Source organism: Periophthalmus magnuspinnatus, chromosome 10, assembly GCF_009829125.3.
Source record: "Periophthalmus magnuspinnatus isolate fPerMag1 chromosome 10, fPerMag1.2.pri, whole genome shotgun sequence".
Lineage (NCBI taxonomy): Eukaryota > Metazoa > Chordata > Actinopteri > Gobiiformes > Gobiidae > Periophthalmus > Periophthalmus magnuspinnatus.
In genome coordinates, this window is record NC_047135.1 from 21,873,244 (window position 1) to 21,901,116 (window position 27,873).

Here is a 27,873-nt window from a genome sequence, read left to right on the forward strand (position 1 = left end):
TAAGGTCTAATAGAACATATTGTAATGAGATGATATTTTGTGTTTACTTCAGAGTTGAGGCCTTTAGTTGTTCTTTTAACTGTGTTGTTGTTAATGTAACTGCTTTTGTATGTGACACTTTGTTGCTATGCCGACAAGCTGATGTGTAGATTTTATTTGTCAGTTGCTGGCAATTTTGGAGACTGGCTTGAGTGAGTTGAGACTGCTTTTGTTTTGCTCTTTTTTTGGCGTGGGTTACAGCCTACAGTAGCCCTTGTGATCAGAAAATAAACAACTACAAGAAATTCAGTAGAATATTCTACATAGGCATTACATTTTACAAAATATTTACTAGAAGCACTTGCTGGATTACCAGGTTGTAATAATTCATGTGCGCATCTAGGATTCTGATGCTGTCACTGCTCCTGACAGGTTGTCCCAGTGGCATTGAAGGATGGATCAAATGCACAGATGGACAGATTTCCCAGTAGGGGACAATAAATTGTACCTTAACCTTAAAAGCTGAAGTAGTAGGTGGCGTGCCTTGAATCACTTCGGTAGATTTAAAGGACACATATTATGCAAAATATTATAACATTGTTCCTTAATATGTATCCTTAAAGTATAATTAGCTATATTTGTTAAACACAATGTGATGGATACAGAAAAACCCACTGGACATTGGCAATGGCAAAACTTTATAGAATAAGGCAAGTACTGTTACTAGAAGTTTACCAAAAACGAATGTGAGTTGTGATTCAGCAACTGCAGTGCGGCACTCATGGGACACTTTTCCAGACCTTGTGCTATATCCCTGGTAAGGAAGGGTTGAAGAAAGAAACCAAAGAAGCATCGAAAGCAAATTCATTCAGGGAGAAAATGAAAACTCGTCACACATGACAGTAGCTCAGGTGGTGGAGTGTTTGTGCACTGATTTGAAGGTTGGAGGTTCAAATCTCCCTCCCAGCATTAGCTCAGATGGTAGAGTAGTCACATCCACTGGCCCACAGGGAGGCAGTCTGGTTCTCTGATGGGATATTTTATAATTGTATATCAAAGTCTATTTAGTTTGAAAAGGTAAGTCAGAGTGGGGTCGCCTCTCCACAGAAACAGATGGGTGGCATCATCTGCTTGTCTCTTCGGAGGCAGATATATTTAAAGCCATACTGTGACACATTCTTAGCAAAGCAATATCATCGTCATGAAGACAAGCAGAGTGGTTCACCTGACCCTCCACCAGAAGAGTTATGCAGTGCACCTTTAATTTTATTTGATCATAGTTTATATTTACAATTATTATTCATTGTTTTATGTTGCACCATGTTTCTAAAGCAAGTTCCAAGTTTGTTAATTTTAGAATTTCTTTACACCATGCACAATCATTAAAGCAGCTAAATAAGAATTCATTTGAGACTATAATATATGATTTATGCATTTTAGAAAACCAGCTAAAGCTACTAATAGGGGCACACTCTTAGTAACAATGTGCCTGATTAGACAAAGTGTTGTGCGAAAACAACTGCCTAATACTATCCTGGACACTTGATTCTGTGTTGTGCTTCAATACCTGAATTGCAGAAAGTGTTAAGTGGGTAGGGCTAGCGATTCAAACTAAAACTTAATAAAAAACTTCTAAAAATGTAAATATAAAACAATCTCTTCACCTCCTTATTTTGGGCGAATGAAAAAACAACACACTGTCCCCGCTTCCCATATAGATAGGAAACACACCTGTTACAAATACATCTCGATTTATTTCACATACATTTTTAAACTTTAACTTTTTTGAATTTTTTTTTCACAATCTAAATGATTCAAACAACAAAATGAGAAACTACCACAACAAAGTTAAATTTTCCTACCGGGGGAAAATGATGCAAATGTCACTAGTAAAATTGACACATGTAGTTTGCCAACCAGTAACGATACAGTCAAAGGAATCAAAAAGACAAAAAAAGAGGACGAGAAGGTGTTTCGTGTGGGTACTTCGACCAGCAATGGGTCACTGTTATACAGATCCAAAAGTTATACGAATCCTGAACAGTGTTGGCAAGATTTTAAAAGAATTCTCAACTCCTTTACATATAAATTACCTTTTCTATATTTTCATTGATAAATAATATATATTTATTCATATCTATAGGTCAATTGGGAGATAGGGACAGAGAACCATCCATAGGAGCCCTTTCCGGTATCGTTGGAAAAGTCAACAATGATCACCAATTTTGGCTAATGCATCCCATATATTGCTATGAAGGTATTTTGAATGTTGCACGTACATGTACATAATAAAGCATTAGGTACACATATGTAAAGTACTAAACATAGGGATTTATGGTCTGCTCTGTTGATTGGTTGGTTGAATAAGCATGGCGCAAGACTAAACAAAGTAGGTTAATAGTTAGATACAAATTTTTGCCTGTACATGGTCGAGTCCATAGATCCTGCCCAAAAAATGTTCTTTTTTTGGGCATATAAATTTTAATATATCAATTTCAAAGCTCATAACTGACACTTATTCACGTTAGGTTCTTTGCGGTAAAAGTTCCATTGTTGCTTATCCATTCGAAAATAGCCTCCTAGAAGCTATTTAAAAGGATGTCTCACTGGCTATTTTTATATCTCCACATGAGCGAAAGGTATTGTTAATATCCAACGATTTAGGATAAAGTCTTTCCCGTGAAGTTCACCTTCAACTTTCTTCCATCCAGAAGTTCAGTAATCCAGTTCGAACAAAAAAATACATTGCACTGTACTTTGGGCTTTGTTAAAATCCACAGTTATAAAATAAAGTCACATCATTTTCATGTTGAATCGACGCCCGGCGGCTTGTCCCTCTGCTGAATCCACATTGGTACCGTTGGACTTCGAACGTGGAACGTATTCGACGTCAATGTTATTTTTATGCTTTCCTTTCCCTCTGCTCCACACGAAAAGGAGGAGGAAACAAAACAAAACCACTCCAAGGAACGTAAAACACCCCATGGCCGTCGACACCAGAATAGTCTTTAGGTCTAACCCCAAGGTGACACTGCTGGTTGCGTTGGCGGTGGAGTTGCTAGGGTCTGTGTAGTAGAGGGTCCTGTTTGCGTACAAGGAACCGAGGCTCTTCACAGCTAAAGAGGCCATGAGGGTGTCATTCCCTGCGGTGTTGGATGCTAGGCAAAGGTACACACCGCTATCCTGTATCTCTGCTGATTTGATCTCCAGAGTGCCATTATTGTGGACAGTAACCCTCCCGTGATTCCTACTCGTCAAGACTCTCCTACGTGGGGAAAGCCAAGAGACTACAGGCCGTGGTGTCCCTTCGGCGCTGCAGCGTAGGATAGCTTGCTGGCCTTCATCAACCGTAACCGTTTGCGTTTTATTCTCGCGGATTTTTGGCTTGGTACACGTCACGTAGTAAGACAGCAACGTTTCCTTAAATTCCTTAAAAGGACGTCCTCGGATTCCTTCAGGCGTGCTGCATTCCGGTTGTGATTCTCCGAAGAAAATAGAATGTCTTTTCTGCAATATCCACATGAGACGGCAATCGCACACCAAGGGGTTGTTATCGATCAAAAGGACTTCAAGGGTCTCCGGAGATTGGAAAACTCCCTTCTCCAGTGTGTCCAGACGATTATGGGAGACGTTGAGGACTTTAAGTTGACGCAGTCCTTGAAAAGCGTATGGTTCTATCGCGGTAAGCTGTGCCCCAACCAGGTGTAACTCCCGCAGGCGAACCAACTCCGAAAGCATCCCGCCTTCAATGTGACGAATTCGATTGTAAGATAAGTTAAGGTGGGTCAGAAATGGAAGGTGTTTCAAAGCTTGATAAGGAAACGATGACAAATTGGTGTTGGTAATAAACAACGTGGTAAGGTTGAGACCGTGCAATGTATTCACGGGGACATGATCCAGGGAAGGCCAGTTGTCGATCTCCAAATGCCGCAGTCGGAATAGTTTCTTGAAGGAGTAGGGATGCAAAGTGCTGATGCTGAGGTAACGAAGATGAAGGCTGACCAGGTTGTGCAGGTGGGAAAGCGCTTCAGTCGGTACAACGGTCAAATTGCATCGCTCCAAGGTAAGAATCTCCAAACTCATGAGTCCACTAAACGCACGGTGGGAAATGTAGACCAGATCATTGTCGCCAACTTCCAAAAACTTAAGATTGTGCAAGTCCTGGAACATGTAATCCAACAGTATGACGATTTTGTTATCGCTTATATCCAACCGGGTCAAATTGGTCAGTGCCGCAAAGACGCCCAATGGAATGAGCTTGATTCGATTGCTCTTCAGACTGAGGGAGTGCATGTTATACAACGCATTAAAAGCTCCCGGTTCTACATAACTGATAATATTCCCACTGAGGTCCAACTCTTCCAGTCCGGGAAAGTTCATGAAGTCATCCGGGTTGATCATGGTCAGCTTGTTCTTGCTGAGGTCGAGGATCCTGGTTTCTGTGGGGATGCCGTCAGGTATGGTGGGCATCCTCTTGCGGTGACAGACGACCGCCTTGGTTTGGGCGGAGCACTCGCAGCGTGAGGGGCATCCCAGCGTGGAGCCCACGAACACAGCCACCAGGGTGAGTCCCAGGAATGGTTGCCAGCATGAGACGACCGTGTGCAGCATGACTTTGCTAAAGCAGTCGACCATTCTGTCACGGTTCTGCAACAGACACAAAGAAGAGATACAAATTTGTATTAATGGAATGGTTATATTAAATGTGGTACATGCATGCTTGAAAGACCGCACACAAGCAAAGCAATGTGCCATTAAAGGTATAGTATATAATTTAGATGGCAAAAAGGATAAAAGTTTGTACATGGCAGTTTGTAATAAAAGTTAGCATGAACATTTCAAGATAAAATCCATATTTAACGGTTTGAAATCATGTAGAAGCAAATAAATTAATTAAATAATTAAAAGGTACAGTTTGTAACTTTATTGAGGTGGAACAACATCTCCATGGAAATTTAGTTAGAGTTAAAACCATACTTTGAAACATTCTCCATGGAGATGGATGAGCTTTATGTAATACTGCAGTATATTATATCCAAAGGAACAAGAACAAGAACATGCATGAGGAGACCCTCCTCTAGACCCAAGTAATGGTGGTTTTCAAAAATGTGATGATGTCATACTCCCAGATGGGGGGCAAGAGACAGTTTCCCCTATTGATTTCATTGTACTTGACCATGAAATATTCAAAAGGTAATTTCACAAAAGTTGAATCTGATCATTTCTATCAGTGACTAGACCAAAGAACTCAATGTATCACAACAAAAATCTGAATTTGACCAAGATTAATTTTACCTGTCCCCCATCAGTATTAAATAATATTGGTCAATAGAATGTTGATGTCATCTAAAACCCAGCAAAAACACAGGTTAGTTGAGGGGCAAGCATGCTCCAGAAACGTGCTATTTACAGTGCATTGTTTGCTACATTCCATACATGTCTATTCATAATTTTGATGCTTTCAAAGAGAATCCACAATGCAAATAATCACGGAAATTAAGAAGAAACATAAATGAAAAAGTGTTCAAACGTATGACTGGTAGTTTATGTATTTAGGAAAGCTATATGGGCAGTAACTTGACTACACCAGGGGCAATCTTATCTTGTTTTTTTTTCTTTTTTTTTTTTCCTAGTAAATAACATTAACCGGGGATTTCTATTTTTCCTTTATGCATATGCAATTTACATTCTCCATTGTGTCTTTACCTGCATACTCTGCATACATTTCCATTGAGAACCAGCCTCTCTGAAATCCATTTATGAATTGTGTTTTTCTGTTGTGTACTGCGTTCTCATATAGATCACACAGGAGGGAGCGGAGATGAGGCCGGGTGAAAATTGAATGCGTACTCGGTGACAGGTTGCAAAGACTGCACGACCAGGCCTGGCTCATTTGGTGTGTCATGGGCTGTGCTAAATTTAAGCAATGAGACAAATAATCCTAATTTCTCCCCGGGCCCTCAGTCTGCTCACAGATTACAGAGGGAAGAGAATGTAAGGACAAACAACCATGTTAAAACTAAACTAAAGGTTTTTGGGCTGTGACAAAGACTATAATTTAAAAGAAAAAAATATTATTGATAAATTCTAAACACAAAATTTTAATTCCAGAATAGGTGGATATAACATCAAAAGTCCTGTATCCAATTTTTCCCATGTTTTTAAGAAAACTTTGTCTTGCTCCATATTGTGAAAGCAGCTCTTGAGGTCAAAAAAGTCTGTGGCCTGCTGTCTGCATCCAATTATAAAGTGTTATTGTCCAATAATAAGGTAGTGCGCGCTAGCATGTTAAGTGTTGTTAGCTCTACTGACACAGCAAAATTCCGCCCTGGTCCCTGAAAGTTGTGAATAGCACTTAATCACAGTGACTAATTAGGATGTTGTGAATGCTTACGATAAGTGAGGAATAACGTTGGACCACTGCAAGCCGTTTAAAATGAACTACTTCTGTTTTCCACATTTTTAAGACGGTAAAAATCTGGTAAAGCGTGTTTAAAATCCAGGTGCGCGTTGGAATTCTAGGATTTACATTTGCTGTCAAAATGCAGACCTGTTTTGTGTTTAATATATCTGTAATTACTTGGTTTGTCCACATGTAACCAAAATGCCATACAGTTCTATGTCTTCTCTCTAAGCAAAATTGAAATAAGTTGAAATACAAAAAAAATCTAATGAAAAAGTGGTGGCATTATATTCAACTACACAGACAAAATTCCTTGTTGCCTGATGAAAAAATGCAACATATTCGGCAACTTTGTGGGCTCAATCCATACTGAGAAAAATGATAAGTTTAACCATTAGAGGAATTTATGTGTTATTTCTTTCAAAAACTGTGCATTGAAAAATCAATATCTTAAATTATGACCTAAGATTCTGTCTTGTGAATTCCAAAACATGTTATATCAATGAACCATTTACTCGCATTTGCAAGCTCTCAAACATTCAAGACAGTGTCTGCAGACGGTAACAGATGAAGTGTCTTGTCCAATAACATAACATATGCATTGTCAGCAGCAAGAATCAAGCCTGCAAACCAACTGCAATATCTTCACTACCAGTCAAAAATTTGGACACACCTTTCTACAGTCTAGACACATACGAAAGACATCAAATATCTGAAGCAAGATTTATGGAATTATGCCGGAAAGAAAAAAAAGTTGAATGACTTAAAATTCCTCAGAGTAGACCCCCTTTGCTTTGTCGACAGAGCTGTCTCCTGAAATGGTTTTCACTTCACAGCTGTGCCTTGTCAGGATTCATTAGTGGAATGTCAAAAGTGTGCGAAGCAGTGGTCAAAGAAATGGTGTCTATTAAAAGTCTAAAATCTATCTTGATACCTTCAGTGAGAATCTACAATGTAAATGATTATACAATACTGCACTACTGTCTTGTAAACTGTTTTGACTGCTAATGTACAATACACAATAGAAAGTTATTCCGCAAAACAAGTTAGCTTGTATGCATATGTATAGGAAAGCCACTTACACAAACACTAAATATACAGACTGCCATTATGATTAATTTTAATCAGGAAATTGTCTCTTTCATTCAAAGTACTATCATTTTTTTTTTCCATGTACAGTACAGCCATAGATGTGTCTTCAAGAATCCATACATTCCCACCGGTTACGTCAATAAGTTCCATTAGACTTGGACATATCCAAATGGCACTAGTTCAGTCTATTAAACAGTACATGCCTGTCTCTGTATGTATATATTGGATTTCAAAATGTCTTCTATAATCGTTCAACAGTCTTTGCTCTTTATTTCCGTTTTGCCAATTGTAAAGATTTCATAGTGTTTTAGTGACTCTTGGCATTTCTTAGCCTCAGCTTGCTATTTAAAGTTTATAGCTTTTGCACCATGTGGCTCGACTTGTCTTATTGGCAAATGTGTGCAAGTTTGCACAATAGCTTTTTAATAGTTCTAACCGAGGCAATGAACTTTCTGCTTTATGAATGGTATTCTGTGTTCATCTTTTTTAATTTAGCAAGCCAGTTTTTTTGCAAAGTACACTTATACATACCTCTAGGATTGTTAGAAGTATCGAAAAGCAGATACAACTCAATACTAAAACGAGTATCAAAACTACTTTCTAATTTGAGCAGATAACGATACAAAAAAAGTCACATCCGCATGACAGAAATGAACCTTTCCTGAATAGCTTTAGAATTATCTTAAACTGAACCAACCTACCTGGACGACTGAGGGATTACACAGATATAAGTCCACATGGTAATATAAAAGAAAGTACCACTGCGATTTAAGGTTGAAAACCACATTCTATTGCCTAAAGTAATCATCATTATTAACTATTATCGTGATATCGGAATCAGTATCAAGTATCGAGTGTATTCCTTAGCAGCGAAATTGAGTTGGAAATTTTAGTATTGTGACAACACTACATAGTGCTCTACGTGTTACCCGGGATAGTACAAGACATTTTTCTCAAGAGGGCTTCAGTGAATACATTAACTATTTCTCCATGACACAGTGCTAAAGACAGATAAAGGAAGTGCTTGCAGCTTGAGAACGAAATCTTTAATATAAAACTACATCAATATTGACACTGCTCTTTTGTGCATTTTTCGAGGCATCGTGTAACGTTGCTTGTATTAACATGAATAATAGGCATCATTCCGTTGTTCGCTCGCTAATCCTCGACAATCCATGCGACCACCATTGTCTCAGATATAATAGGTACCCAATCAATAGCGGTTGGTTTCAGTTTGCTAGTTTGCGAGTGATTGATTAGCATCCTGGAGCACATTGCTAATGGGAGCGAATTTGCATCATTCTGAGAGGAGATTTTCGCATCCTTGTGTTTGGGCTTGCTTGTTTCCCATAGTGATGAGCGAAGGCACAAGCACGGCGTTTGATTGGGTGGTTTACAGAGAGTGGGGCTAATCAGAATAATGATTGGTTAGAGGTAGAACTGGCTGCAATCAGGAGCGGAGATCGCGTAGTGATATGACCTCCTCACCTGGAGCACCGGGGAATAAGTCTGGTATCATGAAAGCCATTAGGCAAAGTCCACTGGAATGTTGCTGAAACTGTGGCAGCGGTAGAGACTATAAGAGACATTTATACAGGACCATTTGCCTGATTGAACTCTAAAAAGCTTTAATTTCATGCCATTACAAACAATTACATTCTCCAAATGGAAGGTTCTAGGTAGAAAGAAACTATCATTAATCATTAATTAATTATCATTAAAATAATTTGACTGTTTTCAAAAGGTATTGCAACCACAAGTGAACCTATGTTGCCAGTGCCTTAACCTGTGTATTGAGGGCACACACAGGTTTTCTTCATTCTCAGCATATAGACTGGCCATGCCTCATGTGAAAGCTCAGAACCTCCAGAATTCATGCACTAGCACTGATAAATGATTGGCAACCCAGATGAGACACCCATGTGAGGCTCATCCTGCTTTCTGATTGGATATTCATATTCAGAACTAAAACACCAGATTATAACAAATAAATAGGACAACATGTCTAACGTCTTTGGAATTCAGAAAAAATCTACATTGGAATTGTTATAAATAAAGGTATATATGACTTGAACATGTCACCGACAGATGTAGGTTTAAGTTCATGAAATTAAAATCTTACATACAAGTACACTGAGACAATAATTATGAAGTTAGAAAATTAGAAATTTAAGAGTCAGTAGGTGCAGGACTCCGATTATAGCCACCTGTTTCTGATTACAAACACCTGGCTGCAGGGGTGGAGTTTGAAGAACTGATACCTGCTAGACCAATCACACTGTTCTTCATACGCCCAGACCCCACCCTCCTCCCCCTTCACTCTCTTCTTTAGTCTTCCTGGTACTGCCCAGTTTAGTAGCTCTATTCATAATGTAGATGTGGGAGGAGGTCAGTTTTAGGTTCCACTTTAACAGAAGACATTTACTTTTTTGTGTTTACTGACCAATAGCACACATCTATTGCTATGGCACAGCTTTTCCACCCCTCCCTCTTCCTCAGTGCGCTGACAGCTGGATGCACGGCTGATTCCTACCATAATCTCCCCAATTTCTCTGCGAACAACAAATAATGAGGTGTACGCAGCGCTCCTGCCGAGCCCTGATTGATTGGGTGCAGATTGTGTGCTTGTCTTTCAAACTTAATTGTTGACAAGACAGAGCACACGCTGGTAATTTATTTTGCAATCTATAATAATCAAGTCATGGGTAAATATATTCTTTTAATATAACACAAGGCCGCCCGTATCTGTTGTCGAGGTGCTCCTTTGTTACACGGTTTCCTTCATGTAATATTTAATAGAAACTGTGGTCGCATATTGTGTCATTCTTAAGGAAGCAAGAGCAATTGAAGTAACAACAATATTCCTTATTGTGTTAGCAGAATGTTACAGATAAAGGTAAGGTACACTTTGTTTTCTTGTCCCCGTAGGGAAATTTCAGATCTTGAGCTTGATCAAGTCTCGGTCAGGACAGCTTTAGCCTATTGTGCATGTTTTGGGTTGAAGGGAGAAACCCACACAGACATAGGGAGACCATGCAAACCATAGACTGTATATATGAATGGACATAGCTAACCTGCTAGCTGCCGCGTTCCCAATAGGAAGGGAGCATGGGCGTGCGTCCAGCTCTATTGATTCTGGCTCCAATTCACTTTGGAAAATTGTCACCCCTCTCTCTGTAACTGCTGTCATTTTGGGCTTAAAATGTTCATATTGACCCACTCTACATGATCCTGTCTTTTTTATTTCACTATTGTGCCCGTAACTCGATATGAACATTACTAACAGGCAAATCTGGTGCCTTCTTCCCCAGAGGCCGCTCTTGCTAGCATTAGCAACAGGTTTGATTGACACCGTTACTTTCAACAACCTCGCTTCGAATAGGCTCTTTGGTTTATATGATACTCACGGTCGGAATCCCTAATATGCAACTTGGCTCAAAATGTCACCCCATAACTGCTAGCCTCGATGACCTTCATTTGACTTGAGCCAAACACTATGGGGGATGTCACACTCCCTTCTTCCACTTTTTTATACAGTCTATGATGCAAATTCCACACAGAAAATCTGGGTTGGCCTTCTTGCTGTAAAGTGAGAGTGCTAGCCACACCAAACCATATAATGAAATCTTTGATAGTTAGTTATTAACTTACAATTTGGCTTTATAATTTTTGAATTAAGACTGAAAGATTAATCCAGTTTGAATGGTTGCAGTTAGCTGTGTTGCTGCGCTATGCACAACTGTCACTACAAATACACGTGAATAAATGTGAAATTATGTTTTCACAATAGATTGAGAAAGTGGAGGCCTTATTCAACACCAAAGATGAGATCGTTGTCAGTTAAAAGGATTCAAAGCCATAAAGTTGATATGGCAAGTTTGTGGAGCCAATCCCTTACAAATAATGATAAGGTTCAGCATTTGCTGGTCATAAATTTGGCCATTTCTTTCAAAAACAGGGTAAGTCTCCCATAGAGTTATAGACCTCTGTCCTCCATCTGAAATTATATCAGCAAAGTGTAGAACGTAAACTGTGCACTATATTTTTGGGTTTCAAAGTAAGTAAAACAAAGGAATTTAAAACTAAATATTATAAGTTTTGATTGGGGGAAGGTTCTCACAAAAATCTTAAAATCAAGAAGGAATCATTTGCCCTGAAACCCATGAATTACTATTCCACAATTATGTAAAAAAACAAAAAAAAACAAACAACATATAAACTACATGCTAAATTACTGGGTTTCAGATGACATCCCAACATCCTGGAATGTTCAGCACTTAATGCACACATTAGCAAACACTGCCAAAAATGTGTCTGAAAACTCAACAAAAAATACAAAATGGATTTAAACCACAGATTCTCACGAGTGTGTGATCAATAAGAGCGTTCATGATCCTGTTAAGGTGTTTGATTTTCAACAAAATGAGTGTGTCTAACTGAAAAACTGTTGGCTAATGCTAGCTAGCGTGTGACTGTAATTTCATGTGTGAAATCAGTACAGGGTACTTTCCAGTGGCATAGTAAAAACAAAATCACAATATTAAAACAATCACAATATTAAAACAATTAAAAAAAAAAAAATAGAAGAACAAAATAACCTTCAGTGCAAATAAGGAAAAATCATTGAAATTAGTTGAATGCTAATTTATAAAAATGGGTTTTAAGTTGAGTTTTAAACAAATTCAGAGTCAGATATAGTCCTATTCCCCCCATACATAACTTAAATTTCATCCCTCTGTGGTGAGCAGTGGCCGTGCTGCAGTGGCTGGTGGATAAGCCCAGAGATGGAGGTGTTTCCGTAATGTGGCCCCTGCCCCACATTAGCGCGGGGTGAGCTCCTGAGAGCCTAGCGATAGCGGCTAATGGCGTCTGACTCAGCAGAAATGAGCGCACAGCCATTTCGCACAAGGCTCCCAGGGTTACCCACGCACCAAACCATATATAGCCCCCATACATTAGAGCGTACATCGGCCGTGTGTCAATCTCATAGAACAGTATAGCCTATGATGTGGAAAGGACAATTGCAACAACAAAAATTGTTCTGTACTGGCCTACCACAGGGAATTTTGCCATATAAATCACACATATAGAGTAGGCCCTGCCCATGTACACGTCTCTTTCTGTGATTTTTATTGTTCAAACTAAAAATCTATATAAACAAAACAATCAAACAATATCTCAGTCCTGCACTATGGCTAAGGATTGGCTGAAACCTCATTGGAAGTCATATGTTGCTTGTCATTATGAATTGTAAGCTAATTGTTGAAATCTAAAATGACACTAGAGAATAAACAGTTTGCTGGATGTCTCTCCCACTCTTTGCTTTCTATTTCCTGCGATACTGTCTAGTCAAAACCTCTCAATACCAAAATATTCTTTAAAAAATTATGTTTATTCCAATCTCTTCTCAGTCGAACTTACAGTGAAGCTATGAAACCTAAATAATATATGACAAATGACTAATCATTTACTTTGATCTCCTTTCCATCTGTGTCAAAATGTCTTCCAACAGTTCAAATGAAAAAATTACTTTTCAACTCAAACCAATCTTGGATTTTCAGTGACACAACTGTAATATATTCGAGTTGTAGACATGTGCATTGTGTAACTTTTCTGGTAGAAGGCCCGCTACCTGTTTGTTTCTATGGAGATTTTATTGCTTTGTCTAGTTTAACAGTTTGGAAGCAGGTAGATCATGGTAGGCAAATTTACTGGTTAGACCTGTGGAGAGGTAAGCCCACTCATAGTAAGAATGCATGTTATTCAACGTTTTTTCCAGCAATAAAAAAAAAACCTGTGATTGGTTCGATGCATACATAGGGAAATTTAATGCCATACTGTGGAACACTGCAAAGTGGCAACATCTCCATGGAGACAAGTAAGTGGCAGCCCGCCTTGAAAAGACCAGAAAAAATGACATAGTGCTACATGTATTTGAACTTTTAGTAATGTATTTTAATGTTGTGTCATAAGGGTACAAAGTAAACAATACTGTTCTCTATGTATCAATGAGTTGTAAAAATGTCAGGATGGACAAAGCAATATAAAACTGGCAAATAAATCTTAACCCAACCCAAATACCCCCTTCGATGTTCTCTGGTATCTCTATGGGTCTTCGCACCACCTGTTTAGAAACACTGCATAGAGCTTTATGAGATTTGTGACATTGAAAGTGTGGGGATGTTTTGGTCCCTTCATAATAGAGAGTTCATATTGTGATTGTGTTTACTGTGGCAGCTCGGGGCTATGTCAGAATGAGTGGGCCGTATGACGTCGGCTCTTTGCACAGGGATAAACACAGCCCGAGCCGACATTACAGCCATTTTTCAAACTATTTTGGAGAAAAGAAATGGCTTTGTCTGTGCTAGCCTTCATCACTTATCAGGATATTTGAAAGTTTTGAATGATTTTTTTCTGGGGGGATACATTTGAATCGGTTAACTTCCATATTTTCATTTGCTATTTACTGTGAAACAACTTGTAATACTCCTAGGGTCCTTAAAAGCAGCAGAAATCAGATACAAATCGGTACTAAAAGCATCGAAACTAGACATTCATTCAGGAATCGATACTAAAAAAGTCACATCGAGAGGACAGAAATGAACCTTTTCTGAATAGCTTTAGAACAATCTTGAGCTGTATCAGAACTACTATAGGCTAAATATAAGACCACATAGACTAGTATACACCCATGGACTACTATGGACCTACCTGGACAACTGAGGGATTACACAGATATAAGACCGCATGGGAATATAAAAGAGAGTACTATAATTTAATATTGAAAATGGCACTCTATTGTCTAAATAAAGAATGTGGTGTAGAAAAATTGTTACTAAATACAAAACTAAATCAGGCAATGTATTAGTGACAACACATTAGGGTGGGGTAAAATGGAGAAGAAAACAAATCCTGATTTTTGATTGGGTTATTTATTTATTTTTATGTATACAAATGTCCTTAAGTATTGAATTCATGAACATTAACAGTGAATCGGTACCATTCCACACAAAAAATAGCCCAGGTTAACCCTCTTAACTTGATCCAAATTCAATTAATGGCCCAGCGCTACAACAAATGTATTTTTTTAGGGCTACAAAAAGGTTAGGTACTATAACTAACACTGAGGCAGCTTTAGCTCTATAATCTACCAATAGGAACAATATATGTAAAATAAATTACCATATAGGAACAGTCGTCTTCAAATTTTACCACGATTGCTATCTGTACTTACATCTGCCCAGAGTAAGTTTCAAACAAAAACAGCTAAACACATTCCACACACTTCCATTTTCTAGGTCAATTCAAATAACCCTGCTCAAATATAATCTTATGTTTTATGTTAAATTGAATACAGAATATAAGTCAATATACAGATATGAGCCGTTTGTACAATTTGCCTATTTATGCAAGCAGGACAATGTCACTGTACTATCTTGGTATATCGGTTACTCTGTGCAGACCTAAATACATGCATTAAACGCGCCATATGTCCAAAAATACTCCCTCCGGCAGGCCTACTTTCTCTACATGCATAATATTAGCATTGTACTGCAAGTTACATAAACTCAGGGTAATTTCTAAGTGACATCAAAGCACCCACTGTTAAACGTCATCTGAAGATAAATGATTCCACAGATACAAACTGTCCCAGTCACATTGTCTACCATTATTATTTTTTTATACTGAATTTCATTACGATCCTGTAAACCTTTATAATACAGCTGGCAAACTGGAGCCCCAAAAGTATTTTTAAAAACAAAGACTGAACCTCCAGACTAAACTTGAACGTAAATGTGAGTAAAAATATTTTGACAGATATACCCATGGCTTCGCAAAGACCATTCTGCCATTCAGTATAATAACCCCGATGTCCTTCTGTTCACAGTTTTGAGATTGGTTAAGTCCAACCAGACTTGGACAGTACTAAATAAGAACTATGGCTAGTCAAAACCATGAATAAACCAGGTCTAAATTCGAACAAGCACTGGACTAGATCTAAATGGGGCGATAGTAGCTCAATTGCTAGTGTTTTTCCAGTGATCCGAAGGTTGGCGGTTCGACTCTCTCCCTCTCTGTCTCTTACTCTTGACATAAACATCATTAGAAGAGCAGTTTGATCCACTGACCCACGGCTGGCGGTGTGATTGCAGCTCCCACAGGTGAATATTGAACCTAGTGTCTGCGTACACCGCTGTATGTGTGAATGCGTGAGTGGTTGCTTGATGTAAAGTAATTTGAGTGCCCTTGAGGTGGAAAAGCACTCTATAAACAAGTGACCATTCATCATTTAAATTCGGCCCATGCCAAGAGTACGTCAAAACGGATTGTACCATGTTGAAACCAGGACTAAACTAAAGGACTGCAAAAAACGTATCCTGACGTATTTTAAATATTACCCAAGGCCTTACATAGACCAATCTAGACATTTCATTAAGCTATATTCATTCATAATCAGGCCGTGTGTGTTAGCATGCTAGTTGTTGTTAGCATTACTGTCACAGCAAGTTGTAAAAAGCACTTATCATTGCAGTTAATTGACACAGTTAATTAGGAATAACTTTGGACCACTGCAAAATGTATAATATAATTCTATCGTAGTTCTGGTTTTCACATTGGTAAAACTCAGGACAGTGTCTTTAAAAAAGTTCAAACCAAAAATAAACCAAGGCAGTAATGCGCATCAAAATCATACAATATTTCAAACTTTTACCCAAGTCCAATCTAGACATTCACATTTACACTAACAACCCCAATGTCCTTCTGTTGCGTCCCCATTTTGGCATAATTTGACCATTTATTTGCATTGCCACACATGCATAACTACACTAAAAACCAGAATATGGAGTCTGGAGTGGTCCCGGAGAGCTCTGAATCACTCCAGATAAAAGGCGATTTGGTTCATAATCGGTGCAAATTGGAGCCAACGATCAGGGGTCAGTTTGCTCATCAACGCGTTCCCCTGTCAGGCAGAGTGCTCACCCGCCATTCATGTACGATTCCCAATTATTTACCAACTAATTAGCCCCACAGCTCCAATATCGGCAATGCAATTATGCGCAATTGCCGAATGGAATTGGGGAGAGAGCTAACAATAGACGGGCCGGGCTTGTTGGTGCATGATCTGTTCGGTTAAATGGACGATAAAAATCCAATTGTCCATCAGAGCAAGTTGTGTTTTAAGCTTAAGGCAGGAAAGTAAATGTATTTATTTGAAAGGGTATGTTGGGTGAAATTAAATTTTGTAATGTTTTCTTGGTCAGAATACAATAGAGAGAAGTACCTTAGAATAACAATAGTAAAAGTTTAACACGTTGAAATTACTCAATACTTTAACCATGGATTTTTATTTTTTCCATTAAATAAGACTTATTTGCTTGTCTCCTGCTATATAGTTATAATCTATGACACCCGTGAATCATTATGTTTTAATTTGCACATTTTAAAACACAGTATTTATCTAAAAGTAAGCTTTTGCCTTCCACATCAGAAAGCTGTGGTGCCCAAAGGGAGCTTACGTCACCCTAAAAAACGTCATCACAACAAAGAGTCGTGTAGCTGTCGGCACCTCCGATGGATAGTTGCAGATCACACTAGCAAGCAGCAGATTTTTTTTTTCTTTTGTATCAAACTGACTACACAGCGCTGTCCAATCCTATGTGTATCATCGATTAAGAAAATAAAATTGGAGAACGAAGTACGGACAGAGCAGTGGGCCTACGCAGGTTGCGGTTGCAAGTGGCGTCTTGAAAATAAGTTATTAAAGATTGCTTAAACATGCGCAAATCACTCAAAATACAAATATGGCTGAGTAAATTGTGAGGGGAAACAATAATAACATGGTTAAAGCTCTGAAAAGTAGATTTTGCATGAGAGTTCTACTTTAATGCATAGTGCCCAGTTGAAAACACTTGTCCCCGGTACGCCATTGTATGCTAAGTGTACCTATGGAGCTATGTTTTACCCCATACTCCCACACTCATGTCACTGCTCATAGTCCCTTCACTGAGCAGCTAATCAAATAAAGCACTTGCAGCCAATTATTTTAAATTAATTTTTGGGTGGTATTTTCTGTATTGAAATTTGATTATGAGATTTATTTGACCTACACGCAAAAAGTTGCTTGTGCCGGCTAGCGAAACTTCAAGTGGCCAAAAGAGTAGAAACATAGGGTGTTAAGTATACTTTTTGTTTTAATCATGTTATGTTTCTTTATCAGAAGTATATCCTTTGTTGATTTTTGTTTTATGCTTGAGTTATGTAAACACCACATATCATGCAAAATTGACTTTTTGAGCTTTTACCCATGTTATAACATTGTTCCCTCATCAAAAACACACCTAGAGTTGTATTTGGCTTTATTCACCGTTGTTGCTCGTTTAGTAAGTTCCTCCAATCTCCCTCCAATCTCCCTCCAATCTCCAAAAAAAACATGTGATTTTGAAATGTCCAGGTTTGTGACACAACAGATGACAATCAGTAGGTCTCCTGCAATATTTTTAAGTCCATAAATCAAAATCTAAGCATTTCTGACATCAGCTTGCTTTCATTGCAACTGCACGCTTCTGTTAGCATGCGGCAAAAGTTGCTAACCCTAGCTGTGGCTTGTTTATTTCATAGCATTGGAGCCTACCTCCTATTGTCAGAAGATAGACATTATTTTACATTTTAAAACATAAAATACTAAAGTAAAGGTAAATACCAATACAGATAATTCATAATATTTGTTTTTGAAGACACATTACTATTTTGAAGCTTGCTGCTAACTTTTTAGCTTTTGTTGAACTGGGAGGAAGAAAATGAGGCTCCACTTGTCCTTTAACCACTTAGCGTTCCGGCCGTCACCTTTACGTTACAACTTTACAGCAATGTACGTGTATTTCTGCGTCACCCACACAAACATTCTACACATCAAATGAAAGCTACGACATTCATCTTTCTGAATATGTAAACCATTTACACCTCTAATCACCACAGTGCTGACAGGAAAGCCGTTTTTACAGAGAAGTCAGAAATGTGGATTTGGACTTCACTTACCATTGAGCGCTCTGGTTCTGTCAAACATCAACATATTCACACAAAGTTGGTCTCATTCGTTCCGTAAAGGTCCAGAGAATATAATCCAGTCAAGAAATTATGTTTACAAAGGAAGTTAGAGCCTCCATGTCCAATCTGCTGCAGGAAAGTGAAATCTGTTCCGTCGCTTCTCTGCATTTCTTTTGTCAGTTTCAGGCATAATAAACTTCTGACAGCACCAACTTTGTTCCTCAGTGCAAAACAAACTTGTTAGCATGTGACTGACACCAAAGTTGGCCAATAAGGTGGGGGCTGTGGGTTACTGGAGCCGTGGACAGTGAATGAGAGCTACAGATGACTGAAAGAGTACGCCCCACTCTCCCCCTTGTAGAATCAAGCTGTTACATTACACACGTTTTGTGATGTTTTCCTCTTAAAGCCCATGAACTGCGGAACACGCTGATGCGTGACATGCAGTGGTTTACTGTAAACAGACGGAGTTCGCTGCGTGCGTAAAAAGACGAGGCTGGATATAAAGATCCGCGCGTAATTTTACGCGCGCGAGTTGCGTAATTTTACGCAGCATTTTGCGTTTTAAACATGACGAAACGGACAAAACAAAGGAAGTGCGCGACCGAGGACATTGTGGATGTTTGTACAAGTTAAACTAGAGGCATCTCGGACCCAGAGCGGTTCGTGGAACCGAGTGAAGATCTCATGATGGACTGAGGAGCAGAGGACCTTATGTTTTGATGGACTGGATGCTGTTCCTGATCGGTAAATGTGGTTTATTCTGCTATTGACTTAATTGTGGGTCAAATGTGTATCATGTTGGTCCGAGTGGGACTCGATCCTCCAACCTTCGGGTTGCAGGACCAAAGCTCTAACCACTGAGCCACTGTTGCAGAATGACTGTCTCACTGTACGATCATGTACAGTGTGTTCTCAGTTTCCAGTGTGTGTTTGTTTACATTTTGAAGTGTGTGTGTGTTTGTTGATTGTTTGCAGTGTGTGGTTTGTAAATATATATTTATTTTGACCCATAGCACTTGTTTTGACTGTATTTTATATACAAATATACATTTTATATTGTGTTTTGATATGATATATAAATGTACAGTAATAGAGCAGCTGGGTGTGCAGATACAGATTCCTCTCAGTGTGAGTTTTCAGTTGAGCCTCACTGATGTCTGTGGGTTGAAACATTCAAAAGTTATTGCACTTTTTCCAAACGTTCTCCAAATGTCTTCATTCGGATAGGTGTGGAGAGGCCTGGACTTACTCATGATAAAATGATTGTAAAACTCTCATTTTTATAGGTATTGACCTCAAATTTGAAATGTAAGTGGTCAACAGTCTTGTCAGTTGAGGTATGGTGTATTTTTGTCCCCAGCAGTCCACTGCAGCTTTCTACACCTTCATTTTCCAAAAGATTTTTTGGCGAGGATGAGAAAAAAATGTTTTTTATGTGTGTTCCAAAGTGTATAAATGCTCAGCAGACAAACTTAGTGATTCTGACACCTGTGGGTAAAACTATAAGGTGTTACCTTTACAAAGACCCCAAACTAGTCCAGTTACTACTGAGGGTTCAATAATGGTGATTATTTTAATTTGGAGAGGTCAGAACAAAGGCAATTTCACCAAAATCACCCGGAATGCTAAGGGGTTAAAAATTCCAATCTATCCAATTTGTCTAACACCGTACAAACAGCTAACTCACTCTAAACTAGTACACTTATAGCCGCTGTCACTTGCCTTCGTAATCCCAACTGACTCCGCTTTGTAAACATTTTGTGTGGCCATCCATCAAGGACTCACTGCGGTACGCTCTCACCACCCACTTCTGATTTCGCTCAAGTAGTCGGAGGATTTAGATAACAACTCTGCCACGGAGTAATCAACCAATAAAACGCCACTTGTGAAATTGTCTACGGTCGTACAGGTTTTCAGGCCTGCGTCCCCGGGTTCCGATCAACGAGCAGTGTCCTCTACGCTGATACGAGCTCGTGCAGTACACAAGCTGGTACTTTTACAAGCAATGGACGAGAGGGATGCCTTCTGTGTCCTGTAATTATTGTCAAGGCTTCAGGAAGTGTAATCAAAGAGATATGCTGGCCAAAGAAGCCGATTGAGAATGAAAGATGTTGAACGTAAGGTTGTGAGCAAGGTCATCAAGTATCTGTATGGCAGATGTAATACCTATGGTAACTATAGCTGTAACAGTTGTAATGGAAGCAATAATATATATGATCTGACCTTATTAAAGGTGCCGCAGCTGATTTTGCTATCTTAAAGACCGTGAAAATCAGAGCTAGTTCATTTGAAACAATTTTTTCACCTCAATGAGCTTATAAGCATTTACAAACTCTCAGAAACCACAGCAGAGTTTTGGCTTGGTGATAACGCTAACAACAACTAGCATGCTAACAGGGCTGATTCTCAGACAATAAAACACTTTATAGTTAGATGCAGACAGTACACAGTGGACAAACTTGGACTTTATGCTTATGCACTATATCTGTACTGCACTTTAAGTAATTCTGTACACCAAGTATTTCAAGAAAATATGGAACTACAGCCATTGATATTGTTGTTGTGTCCTAGAGCAAGACACTTAATCTATCTTGCCTGGAAGAACATGTCAGTTTGTGTCTCAGTAGTTTTATTTGGAAGGGCTATGGGCACAAAATGGCAGCTAGAGAGATCCCAACATACGCCTTCTAAGAGTGTCTAATATAATGGCCAAAGAGTGGATGTAGAACTAGGTTGTCACTGACAGATAGGTACTACTTTGTACTAGTAGCCTATTTTCATTGGGGCTTCCAGCATAGTCCCTGTTTATTGGCTTACTTTCCCATGCCCTTGTTAAAAGAGTTAGATCTTCTTTGCAAATGAAAAATGAAGGTAATTGCCCTCATGGTAATGTGAGTATACACGAATACACAAAGTAGGTGACAGTCACGAGTCAATTTATCAACAGCTTCTGACCGAGATACACTATTTAACCCCGTAACTTTTCGACAGCCGTCACCTTTACGTTACAACTTTACAACAATGTACGTATATTTCTGCATCACCCACACAAACAATCTACACATCAAATGAAAGCAACGGCACTCATCTTTCTAAATATGCAAACCATTTTCAACTGCAATCACCACAGTGCCAAACATGTCACAGTGTCATACATCAACATATGCCCACAAAGTTGGTCTCATTCATTCCATAAAGGTCCAAAGAATATAATCACAAAAGAAGTTAGATCCTCCATGTCCAATCTGCTGCAGTAAAGTGAAATCGGCTGCGTCACTTTTTTGCATTTCATTTGTCGATTTCATGCATAATAAACTTCTGACAGCGCCAACTTTGTTCCTCAGTGTGAAACAAACTTGTGATTGACACCAATGTTGGCCATTAAGGTGGGGGCTGTGGGTTACTGGAGCCACGGACCATGAATCAGTGCAACAGATGACTGAAAGTTTACGCCCCACTCTCCCCCTTGTAGAATCCAGCAGTTACATTACACACGTTTAGTGATGTTTTCCCCCTCACAGCCAATGAGCAGCAAATATTGCATGACATGCAATCGTTTCCCGTAAACAGACGGAGTACACTGTGCGCGTAAAAGGAGGAGACTGGATGCAAAGATCCACACGTACAATTACGCAGGCTTTTAATTGTTTAATTGTAATTGCGTAATTTTACTCAATGTTTTGCAGCAGTTTTGAGTTTTAAACATGACGAAATGGACAATACAAAGAAAGTACACGACCAAGGACACTGTGGATGTTTGTACAAGTTAAACTAGAGACATCTCGGACCCGGAGCGGTTCGTGGAACCGAGTGAAGATCTCATGGTGGACTCAGGAGCAGAGGACCTTAAGTTTTGATGGATTGGATTCTGTTCCTGATCAGTAAGTGTGGTTTATTCTGCTATTGATTTAATTATGGGTCAAATATATCATGTGTAATCATTAGCATTAGCTAATGCTAATCTCTGACCACCAATCATTCATGCACACGCACATCACTTGGAAGTGTCTAAGTGTCTTGCCTAAGGACACAATGACAGAACTAAGGACACAATGACTGTCATACTGTACAATCATGTACTGGGTGTTTTTTTTTTTTTTGTTTCCAGTGTGTGTTTGTTTACATTTTGAAGTGTGTGTGTGTGTGTGTTTGTTTACTGTTTGCAGTGTGTGGTTTGTAAATATATATATTTGTTTTGACTGTATTTTATATACAAATATACATTTTGTATTGTGTTTTATATTGTGAGCTTTCAGTAGAGCCTCATTGATATCTGTGGGTTGAAGCATTCAAAAGTTATTGCATTTTTTCCCAAACGTTCTCCAAGTGTCTCCATTTGGATAGGTTTGTAGATGCCTGGATATACTAATGATAAAATAAGAGTAAAACTCTCATTTTTTATATATATTGACCTTAAATTTGAAATGTGAGTGGTCAGCAATCTGTTCAGTTGAGGTATAGTGTATTTTTGGCCCCAGCTCCCTACTGCAGCTTTCTACACCTTCATTTTAACAAAAAAAATTAGGCGAGAACAATGTTCCTTCTAATTTTTCATGAGTCTGAGCAAACACACAAACTCCCTGAGTGTCCCATGGACCACTGTGAGCAACATCAGACGTGCACACTGTGGTCATGCTGCATCGCATCCATCCAAGTTAAATGTTTTTTTAAAAGAATCAAATTACCACATTTACATTTCTGTTATAAGACTTTTAATTAAGTGCTTTAGCCACTTATACAATGAAAATGACAAAAATCTTGCTCATGACCTGTGTAGTATGTTAATGCTATTGGAAGTATAAATATTTAATTTTAACTATGACAAAACATGAGCTTCCAACCAAACCAAGACAACTGTAAACTCCAATGTTGAAAACAAACTTAACATTTTTATGATAAAGCTCTGACTTGTATTATGAGTATAAGCCATTGTGTGAAGCTTTTGCTGTGCACTGAGTGAGATTGTCCTACTGTGTCTGGGAGACAGTTCTTTTTCAGTATATGACATGATCATTTGATTTTTACAACTCATAAACTAGTGACAGTATCAATGACCAATACACACTGAGAGGAATCTGTATCTGCACAGCTGCTCTATTACTGTACATTTACATATCATATCAAAACACAATATATAATGTGTATTTGTATATAAAATATATTCAAAACGAGTGGTATGGGTCAAAATAACCACACACTGCAAACAGTGAACAAACACACACTGGAAACTAAAAACACACTGTACATGTGACAGTGTGACAGTCATTCTGTGACAGAGGTTGGAGGATCGAGTCCCGCTTGGACCAACTTCTGTCATTGTGTCCTTAGGCAAGACAATTCGCCCAAGTGGTGTTTAGCTGTTTACAATTTCACTGTAGTTAGCTCCTCCCTTCAGAGTCACCAGCAGTGTCCACCAGCAATTTCATCACAACTGAAGAAGCGTCTTGGAAGAGCAGCAAAATGTCTTCACAACGTTTTTGTCCAGTGGACAGATTTAACTTTGGCTTTTTACTATGGATCAGAACTGGACGACTGAGGGATTACACAGACAACATGTTAATATGCTTTCGGCAAAAATAGAATTTTCAAAACAATAAAAGGTAAGCTGGTGGTAAGCTCTAAATATGGAATGTTTTAGCAGTTAATTTCCAAACACCCCCTCTTTAAAATTAGTCACCAAACCTTTCAGCATGTTAGTTCAATTCACTCTATTTTTGTATAGCCCAAAATCACAACAGCAGTCGCCTCACAGGGCTTAACAAAAATATTGATTTAACCAACAGTAAGTTAGAAAATCAAACAGTGAAAGTCATTGGTCAATAACAGACAAGCGGATGAACCAACATTCAGAGGAATCAAACGCACTGTCCCAGAGTGCCCCCCTCTTTATCAACAAGACAAATCTCCTTGGTAGTCTTCAAATTGCCTTCTCTACAAAGCCTTTCTGGCTAATAATCAACTTTGAAGCAAGCAGCTCTTGTTTTTAGCTTCATTTAAACTGCTCCACTCCTCCATGCATTTGTAAGTGGATTTTCTCCCCTTTGCTTGCAACAATGATTTAACAGTGATTTATATTCACCCAATGTAGGCCTGAAGTAGTTTTGATTTCCATAAACATTATGAATTCATAAAACATAAAATGCCAATCCTAACTCTACAATCCAACAGTATAGTTCAGAAATATGAAATAAATCATACTTGTGTTACCAATATATCAACTCAATCTGGCATTTAGTTTATTTTTTGGGATTAAGTTTATAATTTTACTTCCTGGTTGGACACGAGCAGCAGATGCGACATACGTAGAGGTGAATCCACAACTGTTACTTAGCAACCATAATGTTAAGGGTCTAAATCACACAATAGTTATGATTAGATTAATTAAAACAAATGATAACACCTTTATTTTGTTTAAGTATGAACTGCCAAGTCAAAAAAAGTCTTTCTTGTGCATAACGATAAATATTTACCACAGGTACTATCCCACCAAACCAAGTGCTAATTAGAAAAAACATGAAAACCTGTCATATTCCCTTTAATACTTCACAGGCCTGGAACTTTAACCTTTTGTTGAATAGGGTAATCTTTTTCTTCTCGCAGTAGTTTTTGTTACTTTTTGCTGACTGGTGCATGTTGTGGGACCCGCTGAGACTCTGAATGTATAAGCCTTCTGCTGCTCTTCTCCTGACAGTGCACTATCCACACTCTGCTTCCCTCACACAGACTTCCTGACGGGCCCCGAGATATTAAACATTTACGCTTTACGAGAAAAATGTCCGATTATGAGCTCCAAACGCCATCAGTCTTATTAATTGTTCAAGGCCCAAAGTACCGCAATAATTGTTACTGTCACTATGCAAATGTGATCAATTAATGTAGTCAGACATTTTAAAGGAACTGTATGTAACCTGAGCTCTTACAAAAAGGTATTACAGTCACAACCGATTTTGAGATTGAGACAATTGGATAATTGTCTTGAGAACTAAAACATCAAATTACAACATAAACAACTTTGCCATCATGTCCAGTGTTTTTGTAATTAGGAATAAATCAACATTACAGCTGTTTCCAGTAAGAGCTATATTTGATTTGAACATGTTAACCTTGTATGTCGGGACAGAGATAGGTTATGTTTAGCATATTTAAAATGTAAACTTTACATACAGCTCATTTAAATCATTATAGTAACATTCTTTATTTTGACACAATTTAAAGTTTTCCAGTTGTAATTTATAGAGATTTTTGGGCCATTGCAAACTGACACTTGTCCCTGCGCATTCAAAACCCCAAATGATTGCCTTAATGGTGGAAAGTCATGATCAATCCCTATCTTTACATGCACAGGAAATGCAAACAACCACATTTAAATCGTCTTAGCTCCAAAATCCTCTCAGCCCACTCTTGTTCCAGTCTACATAGTACTAAAACTTTACAACTACAACTGCTCATAAAAACAGCTATCATAACCACACTTTTGACAGAAACAAATAAGCAACATCTCATTTACATTTGATTTTCAGATGTGCTACGAACTGCATTACTCATAATTAACTTGCTCTCTGCCATACAACTCTTTTGAAATTGTAATCTAGGCCTGTCACGATAACAAATTTGGTGCGATAATATTGATTCTAATTTATGCCACTGATGCAACAATCCAGGAGCAGATTTATACCACAAAAACTACTCTAAATCTACAATACTGTTAAAAATTCATGAGCTGCTATAACTAAATATCAGAATGAAACACTTTAGTACTTTAGTTTGCATCTGTAATGAGTCCTAGAAGTTATTAATTCAACCTTTTACAGCTTAAATTTCATCATATAGTCAAAAGATAACCTATAATTTCCCCCAAAAAATGACAGGCCTATTGTAATCTTTGCTCATTGTTCTTACAAATGTGAGTGTGATACATAATTTATTGTAAAAAATAATAAAGAAAGCTGGAATATAATTGACTTGCTCTCTACAGCACAAATTAACACAGTGAAGCCCCGGAAGTTTATACTTTTGCTTTAAAGTAGGGGACTTAAACATGTGTTAGTCCACGGTAAAGGGACATTGCCACTGAGAAATCGGACTGCGCGGTTAGATGCAGCAGGTATCCGATATATCGGCTTCTCCAGATGTGTTATTGGGATCTGGAAGATTCAAATTATCCTGCTCTCGACATAAACATCATTGGCAGAGCAGTCAGATCAACGGACCCAGGTTGGTAGTGCAATTTCTGCTCCCACAGATGAATACTGTCACCGTGTCTTTGGGCAAGACACTTAACCCACCTCGCCCCCAGTGTCTGTGTACACTGGTGAATGAATCGGTGAGTAGTTCCTTGTTGTAAAGTACTTTGAATGTCTTGAAAGTGGAAAAGCGCAATATAAAAATGTAACCAATGGCATGCGTTTTGAAATATTGCTTTAAATTAGACTAGGCCTGTTATCCAGTTTTCCTGACGTGCATGTAAACGTAGTTAGTGTTTAAAAGAACGGTGCTAGCACAGTGACAGTACTTATAGTCTTAATCAAGTAGCTGAATCATCTCATTTACAGTTGCTGAGAATATAACATGGCATATGAGACTATTCAGTTGAATGAAGCAGTTCTAATTCAATAGAGGCATGCTCTCAGACAAAGAGTTAAGTGTATCATGCTTTTTTAATAGCTAAAATAACACGGCTAAAAGCTCCAAAAATATGTTTTAGGATTAGATACCTTGCCATCTACATGACCAGTGCTCTCTAGTACTTCTGCTCCAGGGGATCCGTTAAGTGCACAGTATTAAATCATAAGTTGGTTTTAATAAGCCTTCTCTGTGATGCCGCGCCCCCCAAAGGAAAGATGTTATTAACGTGTAGGTGAGTTCACAGTGGGGCAGGCGATTAACCCAGCTCTGTGAGAGATGAATCAGACGAGCTGATGGAAGGAGGGCCTGATCCAATATGGCCGACTGTGAAGAGGAGAGGGGCCAGCCAAGGTGAGGAGCTTACACTGTGCTATAGACGAGGTACTAGCAAATATCTGTTCTCATTTACATGTCTTTGTACAGTCAATTGTGAGAATGTTTTTGGTCTAAAAATGTATAGTATATGGACAGTCCACGCCTCCTGTGAAAGCTCAGAACCTCCAGAATTCAGGTTAAGGTACACTGGCCTCTGCTTCTGAGGTAGGAGTTTAAAATAATAAATAAATAATAAAATAAATTAAAAAAAAACAACTTTAAAGTGGCTGATATTTGGAAGTCAAGTAATATATTACACATTAATTTGATTATAATAGTATTTAAATGATTTGACTTATTACTTGTGTGTTCTAGATAAACTATCATTGCCAAGAGGAGCACCAACTGAA

General features: G+C 38.5%; 1 protein-coding gene across 2 annotated transcripts in view; it reads right to left on the reverse strand.

Moving 5' to 3' along the window:
* Positions 1-1,715: 1,715 nt before the first annotated feature.
* The window catches only part of lingo2 (leucine rich repeat and Ig domain containing 2), a 36,167-nt gene continuing 10,009 nt past the window's right edge, over positions 1,716-27,873 (reverse strand). Inside the window, exons 1-2 of one of the 2 annotated variants that reach the window (XM_055224942.1) lie at positions 18,512-18,605; positions 1,848-4,626 (exon numbers count right to left, since the gene is read on the reverse strand). In XM_055224942.1, coding sequence (XP_055080917.1) covers positions 2,773-4,626; positions 18,512-18,514 — 1,857 coding nt within the window. In that variant the 5' untranslated portion in view covers positions 18,515-18,605 and the 3' untranslated portion in view covers positions 1,848-2,772. Of the gene's footprint in view, positions 4,627-18,511; positions 18,606-27,873 lie in introns of those variants that run through there. The other variant, XM_033974622.2, reaches the window with a different exon arrangement.